General features: G+C 52.5%; 6 protein-coding genes across 6 annotated transcripts; 2 read left to right on the plus strand and 4 right to left on the minus strand.

Moving 5' to 3' along the window:
* Window positions 1-2,854: 2,854 nt before the first annotated feature.
* BJX68DRAFT_44440 (uncharacterized protein) lies at window positions 2,855-4,372 on the minus strand. The gene is made up of 4 exons (XM_071049180.1): window positions 4,019-4,372; window positions 3,416-3,970; window positions 3,147-3,341; window positions 2,855-3,083 (listed from the first exon to the last, which is right to left on the minus strand). The coding sequence occupies exons 1-4, from the start codon at window positions 4,219-4,221 to the stop codon at window positions 3,002-3,004; spliced, it is 1,035 nt and encodes a 344-aa protein (XP_070900977.1). The 5' UTR covers window positions 4,222-4,372; the 3' UTR covers window positions 2,855-3,001.
* Window positions 4,373-8,512: 4,140 nt separating this feature from the next.
* On the minus strand, window positions 8,513-9,492 carry BJX68DRAFT_265080 (GMF family protein; the record flags this gene model as incomplete). The annotated part of the gene is made up of 5 exons (XM_071045160.1): window positions 8,513-8,704; window positions 8,798-8,928; window positions 9,031-9,141; window positions 9,218-9,254; window positions 9,397-9,492. 5 exons carry the CDS (start codon window positions 9,490-9,492, stop codon window positions 8,513-8,515), a joined length of 567 nt encoding a protein of 188 aa, XP_070900978.1.
* BJX68DRAFT_44540 (flavin adenine dinucleotide pyrophosphatase) lies at window positions 9,435-10,897 on the plus strand. The gene is made up of 3 exons (XM_071049181.1): window positions 9,435-9,728; window positions 9,821-9,987; window positions 10,059-10,897. The coding sequence occupies exons 1-3, from the start codon at window positions 9,525-9,527 to the stop codon at window positions 10,687-10,689; spliced, it is 1,002 nt and encodes a 333-aa protein (XP_070900979.1). The 5' UTR covers window positions 9,435-9,524; the 3' UTR covers window positions 10,690-10,897.
* Window positions 10,898-11,766: 869 nt separating this feature from the next.
* BJX68DRAFT_254196 (Ras family protein) lies at window positions 11,767-12,687 on the minus strand (the record flags this gene model as incomplete). The annotated part of the gene is made up of 4 exons (XM_071042856.1): window positions 11,767-12,005; window positions 12,068-12,343; window positions 12,406-12,520; window positions 12,676-12,687. 4 exons carry the CDS (start codon window positions 12,685-12,687, stop codon window positions 11,767-11,769), a joined length of 642 nt encoding a protein of 213 aa, XP_070900980.1.
* Window positions 12,688-13,630: 943 nt separating this feature from the next.
* Window positions 13,631-14,692, plus strand: BJX68DRAFT_233278 (uncharacterized protein). The gene has a single exon (XM_071039607.1). It carries the CDS (start codon window positions 14,208-14,210, stop codon window positions 14,538-14,540), a length of 333 nt encoding a protein of 110 aa, XP_070900981.1. The 5' UTR covers window positions 13,631-14,207; the 3' UTR covers window positions 14,541-14,692.
* A 1,758-nt stretch (window positions 14,693-16,450) lies between these two features.
* BJX68DRAFT_274777 (uncharacterized protein) lies at window positions 16,451-19,720 on the minus strand (the record flags this gene model as incomplete). The annotated part of the gene is made up of 7 exons (XM_071047723.1): window positions 16,451-16,873; window positions 16,942-17,025; window positions 17,082-17,230; window positions 17,304-18,199; window positions 18,267-18,304; window positions 18,351-18,468; window positions 18,534-19,720. 7 exons carry the CDS (start codon window positions 19,718-19,720, stop codon window positions 16,451-16,453), a joined length of 2,895 nt encoding a protein of 964 aa, XP_070900982.1.
* Between the last annotated feature and the right edge of the window lie 281 nt (window positions 19,721-20,001).

The following is a 20,001-nucleotide window of genomic DNA, read 5'->3' on the forward strand; positions in this document are numbered from 1 at the left end:
AATCCGGGCCGGAGATTTCCCTTCCTTATGCAAGGGGGCGAGGCGGAGCGGCATTCCATGGAGAATTGGAAATTCGATTTTATTTTCTGTGCGTCCGTTGCAGGTACAAGAATAGATAGATACTGGGATGGGGTTATCGTGGACTGTTATGTCGTCCCTAGGTAAAATACAACAATATCCGGCTTGGATCCATCATGTCCCAAGGAATGTATGAAGGATACCATGGACGAGGCGGCGGTCCGGTCCGTGGGCATCCATGGTACGATACTTCGGGTCTCGACCACATCTATACATTCTGCTATACAATGGGAAGGGAGCATAAACAATGTTTAGAAGGGGTTTATGCCCCTTATGCAGAGCCCAGGTGTCTATCTGGGTCTCACAGCTCCGAGTAAAGTAGGGCCCGGCCGAAAGATAGGAGGTCGGCCAATTGTCCAACTCCACATATCTCCCGAAGGGCCGAAGGAGTGAAGTAAGGAGCATAAATTGGGGACTCCGGGGGGAGCATGGGCCATGCGGATGAACTCCTTTCCCTTGGGTAGTGGTACACCGACCCAGGCCAAGAGTCTACGATGTGAGACTCAACCTTGGTAAGCGGATGACTCCTGAGCTGCTAAGCTCCTTGTACCGGAGTTGTTCACCAAAATAGACTTAGACTAGGAGGAAGCAATGAAGATCATCGTCAATCCTTCTCCGCAGCATCCGGCAAAACGCAACGGTTACCCTAAGGACACACTAAGCCAGCGGATCTAGGTATCGACAGATAACCGCTGTCCCGACTCCCTCGGTGTACAATTGATAGACTCGAGAGAGGAATAAGGCTACAATAGCCTCGCTGGCTGCTGAGTGGCTACCCAATCTTATTGAGTTTTGTGCCAGTGCAGACCCAAGAATATAGCCCGAATCCTGGCCTGATCCTGAGTTCCTGGCGAGACACGGGCATATTCCGGATAGAGAAGAATGGCCGGGGTTGAGGAATGAAGAATAACGGGTCCAACGTTTCTGAGAATCAACGGCTTTATCCACAGTTCCACTTTCCGTTTGTGTGGTCTGTCCTGGCCCAGAATTGAGGTGACGAGGATCTTTTTGGTGTCGTCGTGTGTAGTCGTATCGTCAACCGTCTTTGAGATATCATGCCATTCATTCATGCATCGCTGATCATTGTGTCAGTTGTAGTCCCTAGTAGTGTCAATTCAGGTCCCCGAATCCCCGGCCCTGGCACCGGCACCACCGGCAGCAGGCCTGCCGACCTGGCGCTACCAATCCCAACCAGCACTGAGTACTCAGAGTACGTACCACTCATCCAGAAGGGCGGGGAACCCACCTTGCACCTCATCAACCAAGCAAGGGCTACTCGAGACGTCAAGCCGTCAGCCATCTAAATCGGACCGTCTTCGCCCGCCTCGCGCGCCGTTAATCTATTCCACCCAATCAACCATTAACCCCTCGCCAACCCCTGCCGCAATCTGAGGTATTTGGAATTGAACGATTGGCGCGGAGAATTTTAAGATTTCCTTTCGTCAGAGATGGTGATGATGGCGTCTCGCGGCGATCCTGTCCAGGAAGTGCGATGATTTAGATTTGTATGGTGTCGTGACTTCATTTATCAAGAACGTCTAATTTCGAGGGGGTGCCAAGGCCAGTCGAGGCATCTCGGGCCCGAGATTCGGCCTCAAGTTTGAAGAATGCGGGATGGAGAATGGAATAGATCCTGCGGTGTATCCGTTGACTCCATGAGGCTTGAAGGGTGGAGTTTGCGATGGAATCTGTCAAGACTATGGGTCTCAAAGATAGGAAGATGGAAACTCAGCTTACACAGAAAACAGCAAACAGAGAACTACGGCTGAGCCAATCATCTCCTTCCTATTTCCCTGCAACGACTTGGAACGACGGAGTTGATCAGGCCAGGGACCATGCCTTGAAACTCAATAACAAATTGAATAATTCATGAGACTCAAGATGAAATATGGATATATTAAACATGGATAAATTATGACAAATACCCCTCTGAAGTCTCAACTCTTCCTCAGACCAAGCTTGCAACGGAAAAAGAACCAGGAATCGAATCTAAAAAGTACGCACGAACGCTCCTGTCAGTAACTGTCAGACTCAGTCGGCCAGTGTCATCCAACGGCCGGAATCTCGATCTAACCGTCTCTGGTCACGCCATGCCACGCCAACGCCACGGTTATACTCGTTATGTTCAGGTATGCTTGAGAAGACGCCGTCCCACTGGACACGGCGCCACATCGGTTCCATTCTGCATTCCAGTCCAGTCCCATTCGGGGTCAAGTAGTACTAGTATGGGACCTATGGGTCAATGGTATTAGAGCGGGGCGGGGCGGGTCGTCTCGCTGTGGGGACTGTCAACCTGTCAAGCCAACTGTCAAGTTGGCCTTGGATTCAACTGTCAGATGTCAGTCGGTTGAACAAGGTTCGATGGCTGGCTCGAGCCTCGCTCGGACTCGGTCGGTTGCGAGTCGCGCGCGGCTTGCACTGCACTGCATACTGTGGCTTGATAAGCCATGGGCCATTACAACAGCCGTTGGAGTTGACGTGTGATGTATCGAGTTTAATCGTCCAAATCGTACACTCGCAGCCGAAGCAGAACCTTATGTTGCTTGCAAGCTTGCTTGGTGCGTCGGCGCTTGGACTATCTACTATCTTTATTCCTGGGTCTGAAATAAGGTTGTTCACCGCTGGTTGAGGGGATCTGTCACATATGTAGCTCTACAAGACCGAGCCGAGTTGGAGAAGGTCGAGGAGACGCATGTAGACATATGTGGGGGAGTGAGTGAATGAGTGAATAGTGAGTAGGCTGGCGCCTACGCTTGCTTGCAAATTCAGGTCATAATCGTGCTAGGAGGAGAGTTCTGCTCCGTCGGTATAAACAAATGCTGTCTGTGACAAGTCTGTCACTCTGCTAGTAAATAGAGAAGAGATGCGATCGATCTCGCCCACCAAGGGCGCTCGTCTATCCCTGTGGCCAATTGCCCCTCCCCTAAATAACCTTGATGCTGGCGAGCCTCTCCTCCACTCGTCTCACTATCTCGGGGTCTGGCTCCGGCTTTTGCTTTTTCGGCCTGGTTCCTTGTTAGTACCACGAAGAGACAAGTGTCAGTTTTCAAAAGAGAGGGGAAGCGTACGGGTCTCGGATCGTTTCTGGGCCCTTTGCGTGTCCGCAACTGGAGCAATTCTTCTCGCCCGACCGGTAGACGGTCGAGCAGATGTGACATGTGTAGCGTACACGCTGGCGAGGCCGTTTCCAGGTCCGTGCTGGTGGTTCGACAGGGGGTTCTGCATCACCAGGATAACCGTCGGGGTATTTGTGTAACTTGGGCCTGGACCAGGCAAAAAAAGAATAAGGTTAGCACACATCTCGTTTCGTTTCAGAATCTTGCCGGGAAAAACGTACGGATCGCGGGGACAAATCTTGCACCGGATATGCTTGCAGCTGCTGCATTCCGTGGCGTGGGCAGCAAAGACCGTATTACAGCGGTGACACGTCCGTCGCACTCGCTGGCGGACGGGCTTGCGGATGAGATCCTGGCCGCCTGTTCGCGAGGGAATCGTGAGCGGGGGTTCCTTTTGCTTCGGTTGCACGGCTTCCGTCTTTTGGGCGATGATGGTCTGGAGCGCCGACCCTGCCTGCTCCTTCTTGTCCTTGGGTTTCGCGGGCGGGTGTCGCGGGCACTTCTTGCAACGGACGTGCTGGCAGTTCACGCAGACCTTGTCGGGGCCAAAGGTCGTCTGGCAGCGGTGGCAGGTACGGCGAACGCGCATGCGGATGCTCTTGGTGACACGCTGGACGGGGACATCGCTGACGGCCTTCCACTCTCCAGGTTCGAGCGTCAATCCGTACTTCGCGAAAAGAGCACGAGCCTTTTCCTCCTGGATCGCTCCCCAATTGGTCAGCACGGTCGGCTCGGTGGTTTCGGCGGCAGCAGGTTTAGCGGGCTTGGACTCAGCACTATGTTGGTTAGTATGTTGACAGAGGGCAGTAGAGGAAGAGCCGTACGCAGCAGCTGCCTTGCTGGACTCGGGTTGGGCAGACGACGGAGTCTCTTTCGCGGTCTTCGTAGTAGTCTTAGTGGTCGTAGACGCAGATGCAGAAGCCTTGGTCGACGAAGTCCTCCTCAAAACGGTTCTCATGCGACTAATCACCTTGGACAAGCCATCCTGCTTCCCCTCACCAGACTGAGAAGGTTGTGAAGTCGACATTGGGTCGATAAATCAGATCTTTTTGGGATAAAATGTGTTGTGGTCGTCAAGGTCTCATAAGCGCTCAAGTGTAGAATATATACGGTCGAACAGGTATCTCCAGTATCCTTGTCGTTCAAATTCGGTCCTCACACGAAGCGTCAGCTCACAACACCACTACCATGTCGAGCGCCCGATCAAGCAAATCCAAAGTCACAACGGTCGGAAATCCAAAAAGGCGAGAATCAGCGACAGATAAATCCACCGCCGAGTGCTGGAGTCGAAAAGCAGGTGGACGACGCACAGTCGAATAGTGCACAGCGATGTGGCAGGTCGCACGGGGTTGTTGTACCAGAACCAGACAGTTGGGAGACCCGACCGGACGGTGTGGGAGCGTGAGAAAAAAAGGACCAGCAGCGGAGTTGGGGCCCGCACAGGCAGGGAACCAGCTCGGGCGCGAAGGCACTGGTGATTGGTCAAAGAGCGGTCAGACCAGAATCCAAGTGGATCAGTGCGTCTGAGTGTGCAGTGAGTGTTGGAGACGGCCTCTGTGCCTCCTGGAATCCTGTGAGTTGTGTGGGTGGGTGGTGGGTGTCGTGGCAAGACTCGAGAGGAGAGCAAAAGGGAGAGACGGGGGAAAGGGCGATAGTAATAGGCCCAGTATTACGACGATGATTATGGCGAGCAGCGGGAGCCGAGCGATAAATAGAAGCCGAACAAAGTTTCTCAAGTTCTTAGGGGGAGTGCATAACAAGCGGATAATGGAGACAATTCCTTTGAATAAACCGCCATATTCGTGCTGGCCAGTCAAGCGGCTGGACAGGAACCTGGGGTTGAGCCATGGTAGACGGTATCGCGTGTACCAGCGCTGTAAGGCATCCACGGCTGGAGACAAAAAAGCAACTCTAACTTTGACCAACTCTTCTAGTCCCGGGCCTGCTGCTCGAACCGGAATGGCCTTTCTTGTCAAACCAGGTGCTGCTTTAGGTTCCGCCAGCTGATCCTCGGCCAGATTAAGATAGAACCCTGCCTATCTTGATATGAAGACCAACGGAGCCATTGTCTGCGCCGGTTGGCTGAGGGCTGCCGTTGAAATCTCAAATAGCTGCTGTTGACTGAATCGTCAAGCGGAGAGTCATCAACTATCCAACAATTCAATTGTATCGAGCCGCCCTACCCCTGTCAAGCTCAGCCATCCCCCGGTAGATGCCATTCCAGACGTATTAATATTGACGTGAATCATAATACCAGGCGTTGCATCCTGCGCGCATCTCAAGGTTAGCCAGACGCCTCCTACAGCCTCCCATCTGCCCATCGCCATCGGGTTTACAGGGTTCAGTCCCCGCGCGCCTAGTATCAAAGATCCCCGAGTATCCCTGCCAAAAAGTGGGAAATCGGCGACCACGGCTTGGGTAGTTGCGCGCTGGATTCGTCTCCCTGTTGCCATTGGGATGGTAAATCTGCCCTCAGGTTATCTTTGCTCTCGCCATACTCTTAGGGACTATCATCAGTGGAACCACGAACCGCCTGGGGCCGCTGGTTTCTGAGTGACTGAAACGCAACTGTCCCGGCTTAGCCCATGCATGATGCACAACACGAAGAATAGCGGCCGGCTTACGGAGTCGCCGTCACGCAATCAGAGCAAGCGGGCAACGGCTTCATGCATCCTGCTGCAGGCTAGCCCAAAGGATCCGTGGGAATGACGGTCGAGTTGTCGCCTGAGTCGCGACTAGAAAACCCATGGAATGCCCAAAGCTGTCAAAGTACGGATGTCGGAAGTACAATTGTCAGTTGTTGGATTTGTATCTGCGGTGAAAGATCGCATCTTTATTGCTTCATTCTGCAGCCTCGACGATGCATCAGTAGATGGGTTGAACTTCCCCACCAGTTGTCATCACACCCTCGCCTGACACGGAGGTACCAACGCCGTGCGACCATCCCCGACTATCAATTGAAAAGGCCGCGCTCGTCCTTCAATCGTACCATACTACTATAGTAGTACCATGACGGCACCATCACAACCCCCATCTACCGAGACGTGGCTTCAACGGAAGAATTTCGATTCTCGAAGCGAAGCAAAGTCTCAGCTTCGCACTGCACCACATCGCATCGCAGTGCTCGCATCGCATTGCCACACCACTCCATGTCCTCGCTCATTATTCGCCGTCATGGAGCAGTTCGTCAACCTGGCTCAGCGACAGGGGTAGACAGTTCATTCCATCGTATCGCAATCGCATCTCATCTCCACGGGTGGAGCACCCGAAGCGAAGACATGGTCAGTGCCATCGCACATCATTGATATAATTGGACTTTTAATCTCCAGAGTCTCGCCAACGGGACGCTGTCGCCCTCGGGTTGGGTGGGCGTGCGCGAACGCCGTCGTCAGGAGATGCAAGGGAGGGTGGCAGTGAGGCCGCTGACTGGGCAGCGAGCCGGTGATGCCCTTTTGACTCCTGCTGGATGATGGAGACGACGAAAGAGCGCAGGCGCGGGCGCACTGTGCAGACTGCAGAGAACATGCAAAATGTAGAATGCGAACGCAATGGATGAACTCGTCGCCCGACTGCCAGAGGATTAACCTTGAGTCCAATCACAGGCTCACAGCTGAAGCAACCACACCACACAACGGCGCCTGCTGAGACCCAGTAACCTGGAGGATGGCAGGTGGACGGGAACGCGGCCCTTGGATGACACCGTCACTCTAACTAATTCTAGTGGTGAGGAGTGCCAACTGGGCCAGATTCAGATTCGCGAGACAAATTTGCAGGGGCTTACCACACCACTGGCCAGCCAGTCGGCCGCGACGCCCTCGTCCCTCGTGGCACAGACTCACCATCCCAGTTGAGGAGAATCCGGTGCCATCCTGGGCTGGCCTTGTCTGCCGCCCGCACCAGCCATTGTGGGGCAGCGTAATGCGCTAGTAACAGCTGTCATATGGAAGGTTCGGCTGCCTTGGATTTTAGGTTTGGGATTTGAATTGGGTGGCTATTTACGGTTGGCAGTGAGTCTATCAAGGGTTAATAACGGTCCGTCCCTCCAATGCCTCCACTGGTTCTGATCATCATCTTGGTCAAGAGTGAAGTCATAGAAGTAACTCTACACGGGTCAATTTCATCTGGATGCTCCAGAGGATGCCTAGGCTTTTTCTCAACGTCCGGACTTCTATACTTTGTGCATAACCATGGCTGCAGCAGGGGATCTAGATGCCCGTTTCTTTTCTCCTACGACCCCTCTTATTATCCCGCCAAGCGGCAACAGGATCACAATGAAGTTGGAGAAGCACTTCTAACGTCTGCTCTTCAGTCTTGACTCGTTTGACTCCAATTCTAAATCGCTTTGGCTTGGCTTGAACTCCATTCCATTGCCGCCTCTCATTGATGAGAAATCGACTTCGACAAACGCTGTGAGACGTCTATACATCACTGGCCATCCAACTATCTTATTAGCGCTCCTACACATTTACGAACCTCAACTTTTCTGAGAGTCATGGACTCGCCAAAATGGAGGCTGTCGCTATGGTTTCGCACAAGCGTCGGAGGCCATGTATAGTAGGCCTCGTTGAACCAGGTGTCACTCCAAGCACTCACCAACGAGTATATCAAACATATCTTAACATTTAGCGTACACTGTATGCCTGGCACGCATATTACACCTGCTGGACTGTAGTACTTTCCAGTGCTCATGTTCAGATGTTTCGCTTGTTGGAGAGAGTACGAGCTCGAGTAGTCAATGGGGGGGTCTCCTTCCGTAGATTCACTCTCCTTGGGTCAGCAACATGAATATGACTTAGGCGGCCCTGGAAGTACGCTCTGTTGTCAAAAGTTGAGTGACGCATAAAAGCATATATATTCGGTTGCTGCTAGTTGTGGCGAGTCTTGGGGTATATATCTCGGCCATGCCTGTTGGGCTTCCATCGTTATATACGTTGTTGGCCTGCGTTTGGAATTTAGCTGTTTCAACTGGCGAACCTCAAGATAGCACTGCCTGGACCTCGCGGGCAGCATTTGGCCATCGTCCTTTGTAGTATCGATGGTCGAAGAAAGGTCTTCGAAGCACTTCTATCTTTCCATTGCTGCCGTAGTCTTCTCGGAGTAGACCATCCCATCTTATTTGTGAGCCGCGTGCAGCTAAGAAATCGACAACCTCATAACAATGTCATAAGAATGGCAATCGTGCATTATGTATATAGACGCCAATGCAGCACGGATGTAAGCAAAGATTACCATGTAAGCGCCAATCCGAGACTCAGGATATTATTTGTCGCCCATCATATCAACATAACATTCCCGGCCCAGTAAAACATATCAAGCGATCAATCCTCACTTTGCAGCTTCGCCTCGATACCCGTGATATCCTCATCAGTCTCGACCTCAATCACCCGATTGACCTCGGCCGAGTTCCGCATGAGTTCCACAGCACCAGCGTACATCATCCGCTGTGACGGGTTGCAGTTCTCGGGGAGCCAGTATAGCATCACGTAGGGGACCGCGAGACGGCCGGAGCCCTGCACGGTGTGAGCATCCATCCATATAATCGAGCTGGTGCCCGTAGTCGAGCTCTTGCGCGTGAGGAAACGAGCAGGTGGTCATGCACATACCAGTGTGAGAGGATAGCTGAGGAGGATAAACCGTGGAGACGACTCTGGGAGCTCGTCCGCTAGGTCCTCCATCTTCGTGTAGACCTCGCCATCTTCGGGTCGGATTTCTTGGCTTTTGCTGTCGATGATGTCTGGCGATAATTGTCAGCTTGGGATTCCCCCACTCCTCAAATGCGTCGAAGGTTGCCGTATTCGCATGGTATGCGCGGCCGGTTCTTGGTGGGGGTGCGTACAAATCACGGCTTGCGGTTCTTTGGCGCGGGAAGTCCCCAGGCGGAACTTGCGTAGCTTCTCTCTTGTCTCCGGGGAGAAAGCATATAACCGCGATTCAGAGGCCTGCAGCGCTTGACCGGAGAGGTGTCGTAGTTAGCGAGATGTTTCGCTGATGTGTTGGGTGAGCGGTGCGGGGCAGACACTCACCATCTTTGTCTGTGTTTGAGTCGTGCAGATAACGTAGCTATGGATAGTTAAACGTCAAGCCTCTCTGTCTCGCGCTCGATATCGTAGCTGGGGTATCAAAAACGAATAGACAGTGAAGTCGACCAGAGCGTGATTGCGAACGCGAAGTTGGCTCTCGTCGACACCCCACTCTCACTCACCCTTCCGTCACCACACATCTCGGACTTGGCAGCCGAAGGGCTGACTGACTGACGGGGGTCCTCTTCTTCTCCCCGCCCGCATTTTCCGCGCTCCATCTCTCCTCTTCTTCTCTCTCACTTATCCTCCTATGTTCGCTCGACTCACGCAGCTCACTAGGCACCTCTACCGACCGCCGTTCACCCGCCCATCCGCGCCGCACGTCTCCTCCGCTACCCCCTTTTCCGCGTCGCGTGGGCTCGCTTCGAAAATGACATCATCTGTCCCCGGTCAGAACAAGATGATCCAGACGGCGGCGGCCTTGATCATTGGTGATGAGGTGCTTGGTGGGAAGGTGAGGGATTGCCGGATCTATTGAGATGGATAGAGACGGTTCGCGCAGTGCAGTGCAATGGAATGCAATGCTAATCAGGCTGCATCCATTAGACGGTCGACACAAACTCCGCTTTCTTCGCCAAGTTCTGCTTCTCCCTCGGAATTCAGCTTAAGCGCATAGAGGTCATCGCCGACGATGAAGACGAGATTATCGAGGCCGTGCGCCGCATGAGCAACAACTACGACTTTGTCGTGACGAGCGGAGGAATCGGCCCAACGTCTGCACCCACCACCCCCTTCCCTTCTCCCCAAAACCCAGTTCAGGACTGACAATTGATACCCTCTATAGTCACGACGATATAACCTACACCTCCATCGCAAAAGCCTTCAACCTCCCACTAAAGCTCCACGAACCGGCCTTCGAGCGCATGAAGCGCCTCTCAAAACCCCACCCCAACCAACCCCCACTCGACTGGGACAAGCCCTCCCCAACACTAACCGCCAAACTGCGCATGGTCGAGATACCACACGACGAGAACCTCCCGTTGGAATCCCAAGCCATCTTCGTCGCAGAGGACATGTGGGTGCCCATCGCCGTCGTCAACGGGAACGTGCACATCCTCCCCGGTGTCCCGCGGCTCTTCGAGCGGCTTCTCGAAAACTTGCGTCCGCTCTTACTGCCGAGACTGGTCAACCCCGAGGGAAAGGGCATCTATCGGTACTTGTTTAGCACGCCGCTGCCGGAGAGTGCGGTTGCGCCGTATTTGACGGAGTTGGCAGGGCGGACGGAGAGTCGGGGAGTTAAGGTTGGGAGTTATCCAAGGTGGCAGAAGAAGCGGAATACGGTTACGCTTGTTGGGACAGATAAGGAGTTTTTGGATTCGTTGGTCGAGGAGGTGGAGAAGAATGTGCAGGGGAAGAGGGTTTCGCAGGAGGACGAGCTGGATACGGCGTCGGATAACGAGGAGTTTAGCCAGTAAGGTTGGTTCAGATGGAAGATATAGGGCTTGCATTCTAGACATTTTATGCGGTTTTGTAACATCATGGATTGAGGTTTAGATCTTTCAGATTGGAGAATTGATCTTGGACCAATGCTAGCCTCTCGAGACAATGATATAGATCGTTCTGTGGTGTTTGACTGGACTGGTATGATCTGCGGTAGACACCCCTCGATGGAGGAAACCATGGTAATGGTAGATATCTCTTAATCACGGACAGCCATCTTTAATGTCCCAAAGGCCTGGGTTGTCATGGGGAAAAAAACTGCGGATTAAACCACATCACAGGGTAGATCAGTGACTGACTGCCGGAGCCTGCTAGCCAGCGTAGGAAAAGACCTTGTCCAGCAAAGAAGCGATTGCGCAGGTAGTGCGGAGCACCTACGTAGAGCAATCGAAGAAGCAGAAAATATAGATTCCTGAGATACAATCGAGTAAATGACTGAGATGCAGACCAGCAACAGAATATTAACAATATGAGAATGAGATGCAAGGCCTGGCCTGCATGTTACCTATATCAAGAGTCCAGCAGTATGACAAAGCAGAGAAGACAATAAAAGAGTCCTAGGATCCAGACGCGAAACCATGGCAACAGAATGTACGTATATAATTACACACAAATCTATTGGCACGCTTCAGTATTCTTCCTCGCACTCTGTCGAGGAAAACCAGCAGAACTAAATCTTTCCAGAGTAGTAGTAGTAGTAAAGATAAGAGTATGGTAAATAAAATAAGATCAAACAGAGAAACAGAGGGGGAATCGAACATTCGTGGAGGCGATGACGCGGCATGATGGTAGGTAGGTAAAAAGCGAAGCGAGTCATCGTGTAAATGATAGCGAGCCTCGAGTGATGTGGTATCCAAAAATAAAGTCACAACCCGCAACCCCTTCGACAAGCGCCACATATCTCGTGTGGTGGTCCCTTTTTCCTGTCGTTAATCTCTCTTCTCCAAAGTCGCGGGTTCCTTGTCTATGTGAAAATCCGTGCTGTCGTCTCGTCGCTCAACTTGTGTGCTTTGCATCCATCCTTTTCAAACCCAGCGTAGCGCCCTACCCAATTACATAACAATACACTTTCCGCAGCACCCGGCGCTCTCACCGGGCTCGCTGACGTCCATCTTGCCCTCTGGGGCGCGGGCTCCGAAGGCACCTGAGCCGGATGGGTGGGATGACATCTCCTTGTTGTACCGGCGGATCTCGCGGACGAGGTCGTAGAATGCGTTTTCGACGTTGATGCGGGACTTTGCGGAGGTTTCTATGAACTTGCACCCGAACTGCCGTGCGAGAGCCTCACCCTCTGCAAAGAGTCAATTGTCAGCGAAGTGTCCGGTCAGCGAATGCGAGTAAGTCAGCGCCTACCTTGTTCCGTCACCACTCGCTCCCTCTCGAGATCGCACTTGTTGCCGACGACGATGATGGGGAAGTAGTCCTTGTCCTTCACCCGGAGAATCTGTTGTTGGAATGTCATGATTTCCTCGAACGATTGGCGCGACGTTATCGAGTAGACCAGAAGGAAACCCTCGCCCGTCCGCATGTATTGTTCTCGCATGGCTGAGTATTCCTCCTGACCGGCGGTATCTAAGACGTCCAACAGCGCGACTTCATCGTCGATGACGCACTGCTTGCGGTATGAATCTGTTGCAGGGGTTCCCTGATGAGCGACACGTCCGGCACCGGTGTAGAGTGAAGCTGCAAACCTTCGATTGTCGGGTCATATTCGTCCACAAAGTGGCTCTGGATCAATTGAATCGTCAAGCATGACTTTCCGACTCCACCACCACCGACGACGACCAATTTATATTCTCGTAGAAACTAGAACGCAGAGTGTATGAGCAGCAGATCCAATGACGGCGCCTGTTGAGAGAGAGTGGCGGTTCATGACGTTGAAAGAACCGGGTGTCGGAAGGGGGAAAGGAGGTGTGAGGCACGGGTGAGCGAAGGGAAGGGCGGATAATCAGGCACCATACCTTTGAAGCCATTGTGAAGGGATTTGACTCAAGGATCTACCTGAGTGGAAAAAGGATGGGGTTTTGAAAAGGTTGATCGAAGCTATCTCTGAGCTCAGCAGCGACAGCGGGTCGAAGAGGAGCAACACGACACAATTTTCTTTTGCAGAAAGGGTCGAAGAGTCGGGGCCCAGCAAGTCGGGAGTTTCGCGCGAAATCAGGATGCGCCTAAAAGGCAGGCCACAGCAACGGCGGGTCCAGTGACTAGGCCAAGCTTAAAGAAGCAGACGGGGGGTGGGTGAAGGAGGATCAGGGGGGTTCGTGGAACTTTGCGGAATTGGAGGTGAACCAGACGCAAGTTGCTTGGCTTCCCTGTCGAATCTGCAAGGATGTCGCTTCCGATGGTCAAGAAACGGTCAACGTCGACGAACACCTTCGAGAAAACCAAATGGAAGCAGCAGGGCGAAGGGGAAAGGGAGAGGGAGAGAACAGGGTGGAGATGGGGGGGGAAAGGGGATGATTAAGGAGAGAGTGAACAGTCCAGCCTCTCTTGATGGAGGTGGGGATAGGAGCACACTGCACGATGTCTCAACTTATTGGCTGGATACCACCGCCCTCTCCAGAGTACGATCCGATCGTCTTCGCGAATTGATAGTGCCACGGTCCATCTACAGAAAAACAAAATTCGCGCTCAACACGTTCATGGCTTGAAGAACATTGTCAATAGTGGACAACCTGTCTTGCCCGGCGCGTAATGTTTAAAAATTGGGTGTGTGGGAGTTGACCAAAATATCTGTTTGGTCAGGCAAGTTGCTCTAGATTAATCCAACAAGGCATTAGCTGCTCAGGGATATATCCATCTCATGATTCTTGCGAGATCTTTTCCGGACGGTGATCCGATGATAGATAGCATTTCATCTTGCAAATCTCGGTGGTGAGGACAAACTCGCAAAAGCAAATATGCTCCCGCCCCCAAGGCTGGAAAAAGGGGCCACCCAGACATTCCAATCAAACAGTCCAAATCTCAGTCTTGACTCTATAGACTCCTGATTTCCCTTCTTTTGCCTTTCTGAGGACAAGATCTCTTCGTTTAAGAAACTCTGAAGAAATCATCTCGCATTTGTACACTTAGTTAGCCATATTATTATCCAGCATCCGGCACCCTACGATGTACACTCCAATCATGTCCCCTGCCTCGCGACAGAAATCAAAGCCCAGTGTTATACTGTGGACACGCGTTGACAATCCACATTGAATCCTTCCGATCCACTCGAAGTCCATACAAAGGAACGCGCAAGTCCACCCAAGAGCTCTTAATATACACAAACATTTTGTGGTGCAAGCTGGGCGGTTACGCTGTCGTTGCATCTCCAGTCACGATACCAGGCACGCATGCAGGCATTGCAGGAAAAAAGTGATCAAGAGACGCTCCTTGACGAGGAAATTCATCACCGGCGCAAGCATTCTTTCCGTCATTGGATGAGAGATGTGACATCAACCATTAACACGCCTCTATTATACCTGCGTCCCTGCTAGGTTTTCGGCTCGTCGGGATGAGCTTCGCCGTGGAGCCCATTTTCGGAGGAATATCGGGCGAGGATTTTCCAGGTTCAACGTTCAGGAGAACGAAAAGTGAGGCTCGATTCATGACGCTTGTTGTCGGAAGGAATGAGCAGCTTCAACGGTTGGAATTGACATCATGGAGATTGATCTCCAGAGGGTTCTCCGTGTTCATCTCCAGGGCTGGACGGGCGTTGGAGATAGAGGACTCTGGCGCCAAGCGGGCCAGGGCTTTCCCCACGCCTCCACTTTCCACTTTCCACAATCGAGAATTCGAGATTGGTCCTCGGCGAACAAGATATCAGCCACACAACATCACAGGATGAAAGGCACAGAAGGCATATTAATGTTGGCGGAGCCCGAGAGAATCCTTTCTGCCTGGCATCTCGAGTCTGGTGCCATTGGCTTGCTCGGTACAACTTCGCTGCTTGCAAATCAACTACCAAACAGACTTCCAAGTTCTCAGCGCTCTCTCAAGGCCGATGTCCTCCACAGCATCCGTACTCGTATTCAGATCCGACACTGTTCATCAACCTTGTCCCTAAGTCCCTTACCTCCAGCAAGCTTATCCGCCGTATAATCCTTGTCTGCGTTGCATCATCGCACATCCGCCACAGATCTCCAGCTCCTCCAATTTTGCGGAAACTCCACTGAGTCAAGGGACATTTCGTCCTTGGATGAAACATCCATTTCAATTCCCGAAATGACAGACGTCACATCACGGCACATAGAGAATGCTTACTCCGAAGCATTACCTTCAATGCGCGATAATTGACAGAGTTCGCCGACTTCTTACCTGCAGCTAGACGAGCCAATGCGCTTAGAACGACGATCGCGGGAGTCTCATCCCGTTCTTCGCCTGATGCCGCCAGAACCTTGAAGTTTGAGCGAACAGACAGGTACTGCGGGGTATGTGATCCGTGGATTGGACAGTTCCCGCGCTCTCACAGTATACCTAGGCATTTGCTGGGCTCCTCGTCAATGCGGCAGTCAGTCATGACTCAATTCAGATTCGAATTGCGACTGCTCCAAGATCACTCAAGGATTCAAAATGAACTAAACTCATCATTGCAGATTCTTCAGACGCATGCAGTCTTACCGCTGTGACGCATGCGCTCACTGAAGAAATCCTGGAACCTCGAGTTTGGGTGTAGACACAGACCTTCTGACGTACAGTAGCTCTGTCCTCCACTGCACCGCGCGGCTATTACTATACCACCCTGCACAGCATGAAGAATGACATCTCGACGCTCACTTTCAATTGATTTTTCGCTGACTGCTGGCTGATTATATGATGCGAGAGACCAAAGCGGGCCAATCGAGCTGACAGGCTAACAGGCTGACAGGCGTCCTACGAGCAACTTTCATTTCGCAAGGGACCAGCGCCGGAGAGCGATATAATCCGGAGGCGCCATGAACTTGCATAAGTCCCGAGTTCTATCTGGTACTACCCCGCATCCAGACTGCAGATGGTCTCTTCTCGGAGAATCTGCCGTCCGTTCCTAAATTGGCACATAGCTCGCGGAGGACATACAGAAGAAAGCCACACTGCGATCCCAGCTACCCACCATGTATGACTCTGAGCAAGAAATACACAAGCATAAGATGGTCGACAATGACATTGTCTCGCAGGTACTAATCAGGATCTCCGGCTCTAGAAGAACAGGCTACCGAGACTGTTGCGGCTGAAAAAAAGAAGAACAATATTTCGTCACATATACCCCCAGCCACAAAAGAACGGTTGGCTAGGAACTGCCCCTAATTCATGTTCGCAGTATGTCAGCTTATCCTATGCCACGAATCCTGAGGAGCGGCCGACGCCTAGGTTTAGATCAGATCTGGCGGTGGCAAAGCCGTAAGCAGGGACATGCCTGTCACAAAAGCTGGAGGCCTGAAAGGATCAAGAAGCATACTACCTAGTGGCTGTCGCTTACTGGCGGCGGCAGAGCTGCTTCGATCAGCTAACTAGACATGCGGGTGGGACTGTATAGGTAGCCTTTGTACTTGATCATGGCTGGAGTGAGGTATGACCCGCTGCAGTGCACCAATGTTTTCAAGTGCAAGGGAAACGACCTCTTCAAAGTATCTGTGTGGGAACTTGAAGAACGTCCCGAGTGCGATTTTTCCGACTTCGCGCAAAGATGCAAGCGTGTAGCTTGTTGGGGCTCACTACATACTCCTCATCCAGACTATCATATCGTCAGGAGATGACTCCGCTATTCCCAGCTCCCTCAACTCAATTTGAACCATCATCAGGCCAACAATCAACAACACCTCTGTCGCTCACAGAAGCCACAACCGAGCCTTCCCCTCTCAACGGATTCCCCTCCCAGACAACAAAGGCCCCCCTCTTGCCCTCGCTTCCAACACGCTGCAATCCCAGGATACTCTCCAGATTCGACGACACGAGCGCAATCGCCTCCTCCTCATCAAGTCCTGCATGCTTCCCCGCCCAGCGCGCCTCTCTTGCTAACCCATGGAGTTTTGAGTCTCCTTGGACAGCCAGTCCAAGTTGGACGCCGGCGTCGAGCAGGACCTTGGCGGGGATATCGCTTAGCGGAGGGCCAGGGAGTGAATTCTTCTTTTCCCATGTGTCTGGGGCGCCGCGGTTGCCGGTTAGGATTACCGGGATCTTTGCCTCTGCGAGGGGTTTTGCGACCTGGAAAGATGGGTATTTGTTACTAATTCTACTAAGTCAAAAGACTTATATGGGTTGGAACCACTTACTAGCGCAGCGCCATGACCACCATAAATAACCAGATTAATTGAGGGAAAGTCCCTCTTGATGAGGATTAACTGGGCGATGTCATCCTGTGGAATGCTACTGTTAGCTGTATCTTAGGCGGCCGGGGTAAGATGATATCTACCTGATGCAAAGCTTGCACAACCACGGGAAGAGACCCATTTGCAGCGCGAGCATAGACACCACCGCTCTTCGCTCCCTCTTTACTGCCGCCGTGCTCTAGTATCCGACGCACGACTTCGATGCCAGAGCCAACAGTCGGGGTATCGCCATCTGTCACGAAGCGTCATGGGTTAGTTCACACTATCCCAACGGAAATATATCATCCAAGATTTGGGATTCTCACCCCTCGCCCCCTGCCCAACAACAAGATGGAGGGCAACCTCGTCTTTCCAAACCCCACCTTCCAGAATAGTCGCATCAGGAGCAGTGCTTATCCCGACACTAACACCCTGGACAACACCGCTTCCATGCGGCGGACTAATCGCCTTCGTGACGCCTCCGATCCTCGCTCTATCAAATGCCTTGCCGTGCAAGTGGGCGCTGTACTTGGCGAAATGCACGGTCTTAGCTTCGTTGAGTGCATCACCGTTTGTCCCCGCCGAGCCGTCGCCCGAAGAAGGCTCAGATGGGATGTCTTGGATCCCGAGGTTGTTGCCGAAGGCAATGAGGCCTGGTGTGATGTATCCGTTCTTGAGGGGAATTTCGGTGATGTTTGTTGATGAAGGATTGTAGTCTGTCAGACAGGTTGACTTTGTCCCTACGCAGGAATCGCCGTTGCGTCTGATTAGGTAGACCAGCGGCTTGGTATTCCCTTGACCGTTGTCGTCTGTCTCAATTCTCGGATGATCGACGAGTGCCTTTTGAACCCCCGTGAAAAGAACAGGTCCTTGAGACTCTTGTATGCGGGAGCATAACTCAGCCCGCTCGTCGACTTCAGGGAATGGGCGGACTGCCGGTGCTGCGCTTACCCCGGATTCTCCATCAGATGAGCCACTCGCTACCTGGCTTACTGCGCTGTCCTGCCCCGGTAGGAGAGGACGGCCGTCAATGAAGACCTGCACAGGTGTCGCGCCTACCTGAAGCGGATGGTCGTTCCAGATGACAATATCGGCATCGTACCCGGGACGCACATATCCGATGCGGTGACCTTGGTAGATTGATTCAGCTGGTATGGAAGTCACTGCCTTGAGAGCCTCCACGGCCGGTAAGCCGAAGGAGTGAGATATTGAGGCTTGGTCGCTATGACTGAGTCAGTAAAGCGCCGCGCAGAAAATAAAAGAATAAAGGTGAATATCGGACGACTCACAGAAGGTATTTCGCGTATTGGCTCTCTCCAGTGTGGTCCTTGAGACGATCAGTGGTGCACATCAGGTAGTCAGTTATCTCATACCGATTTCAACGCAACCTTGATTCCATGGTCGTGGAGGACCTTTGGCCCTCGGAGATTCGCTCCGTAGGCCTCAGCCTTGTATAAGGCATTCTCCGCAAAGGTTGCGACGGTAATATTTCTAGACATTGAGTTCAGTGATTGCCATGAAACACAAATGGTCAGGGAGGAGATAAATGTACTTACCGCTCCGCCCTTTTCAACCATTCAGGAACCTGCCAGGCCTCCAACGCATGGTGGAACGCCTGCGGATGGATTCCAAACTCATGCAGCACCGAGAGCATGGTCTCCAGGTCCTCGGGGGTATAACAATGGACATTCAGATTAACCTCTCCACGAAGAAGAGCGACTAATGTCTCCAGCTTAAACGAATCCGGCCGTGGCCCGTGATTCTGGAGAAAGCTAGAAATATGCCGACTCTGCGTGAGTCTACTCCGTCCCTCAACCTCAAACGCGGCGCTACACCACTTAGCCTGTTGCTTCTGTAGCTCCTGCGCTTCAGCGAGTTTCTCGCGCAACAGCCAGGCAAGACCAAGTCTGGTATAGCCATAATAGCGCCGCGGGTTCTCGCCGCATGCCATCTTGAGGTACCGCTGTCTCTGGGATTCTGGAATGCCATACTCCAGGAGAAGCTCCTCGATTACTGGCTCTCTATCCTGACCAGAAAATGGAAGGTTCTTCATTGGATACGCCTGGCCACCAACAATATTGGTCGATCCAGGGAGGTTGAGGGAAGTCGTGACGCCGCCGGACGCAATAAGTTGAATTGCCGGGTCCGTAGGGGTAAACCCATCCAGTGCGCGAATGAAAGGTGTGATCGGTCCTAGTAGAGGGCGCTCGTTTATATCGGTGGTGCCAGATAGAGCTGGAAAGGGACTTTCTAGGTGATGGGAGTGCATATCAACCAGGCCCGGGGTTACATGTTTCCCCTGAACATTAATGATATGGGCGTCGTGTGGGAAAGCATCGCCAGACCCAGAGGGAACCACTGAACGAATCACGCCGGCATCGAAGATGATGTCCACAAAGTCGGGAAGAAATGTTGCTCCATCGAACAAGGATGCGTTCTGGATTACGACTGGGTTTGCTTGCCCGCTGGCCGCATTCCATCGTGGATTTTGTCTGGCGCTCGATGGAACTGTTTCCCGTTGCCTGCCTTGGCCATCTGCATGGCATTGTTGGAGCCCCTCGAAGAAACTTTCTTGGACAGCTGAGCTCATCTGAAGCGTCACATCTCCCGGCAAGTAGACCAGAAGCGCTATCGCAGCACAGATCCCTGCGCAGGTTGGTACTCGCCATCGTCGCAAGGCACGTCGGCGCCGGTGCTCAAACTTGCCAGACAGGCCAATAAACAAGTCACCCTTTGCCGCCATTGCCGCAGTTACTGGGATGTTGTATTGTTGTAAAAGGTGTGCTCTGCTTGGGGAGTACGTAGGTAGGAAGTTGTGTTGTAACCGGCGGGCGACTCCAACTCCGACAGCCAGTGGGCACCCTATGCTTGCGTGCTACAAGCCGGGAAGGTGTCATTTTAGTATTATTTTCTTCACCGTTCAACTGTTGCAGTTCTCCAATAATCTGATGATCATGATAGCAGATTTGATGGAGCCGGACTCGCTATGTACTGTGAAGTGATATATCTAGGCGTTCTTCGCAG

Source organism: Aspergillus pseudodeflectus, assembly GCF_044049435.1.
Source record: "Aspergillus pseudodeflectus strain CBS 756.74 chromosome Unknown BJX68scaffold_13, whole genome shotgun sequence".
Lineage (NCBI taxonomy): Eukaryota > Fungi > Ascomycota > Eurotiomycetes > Eurotiales > Aspergillaceae > Aspergillus > Aspergillus pseudodeflectus.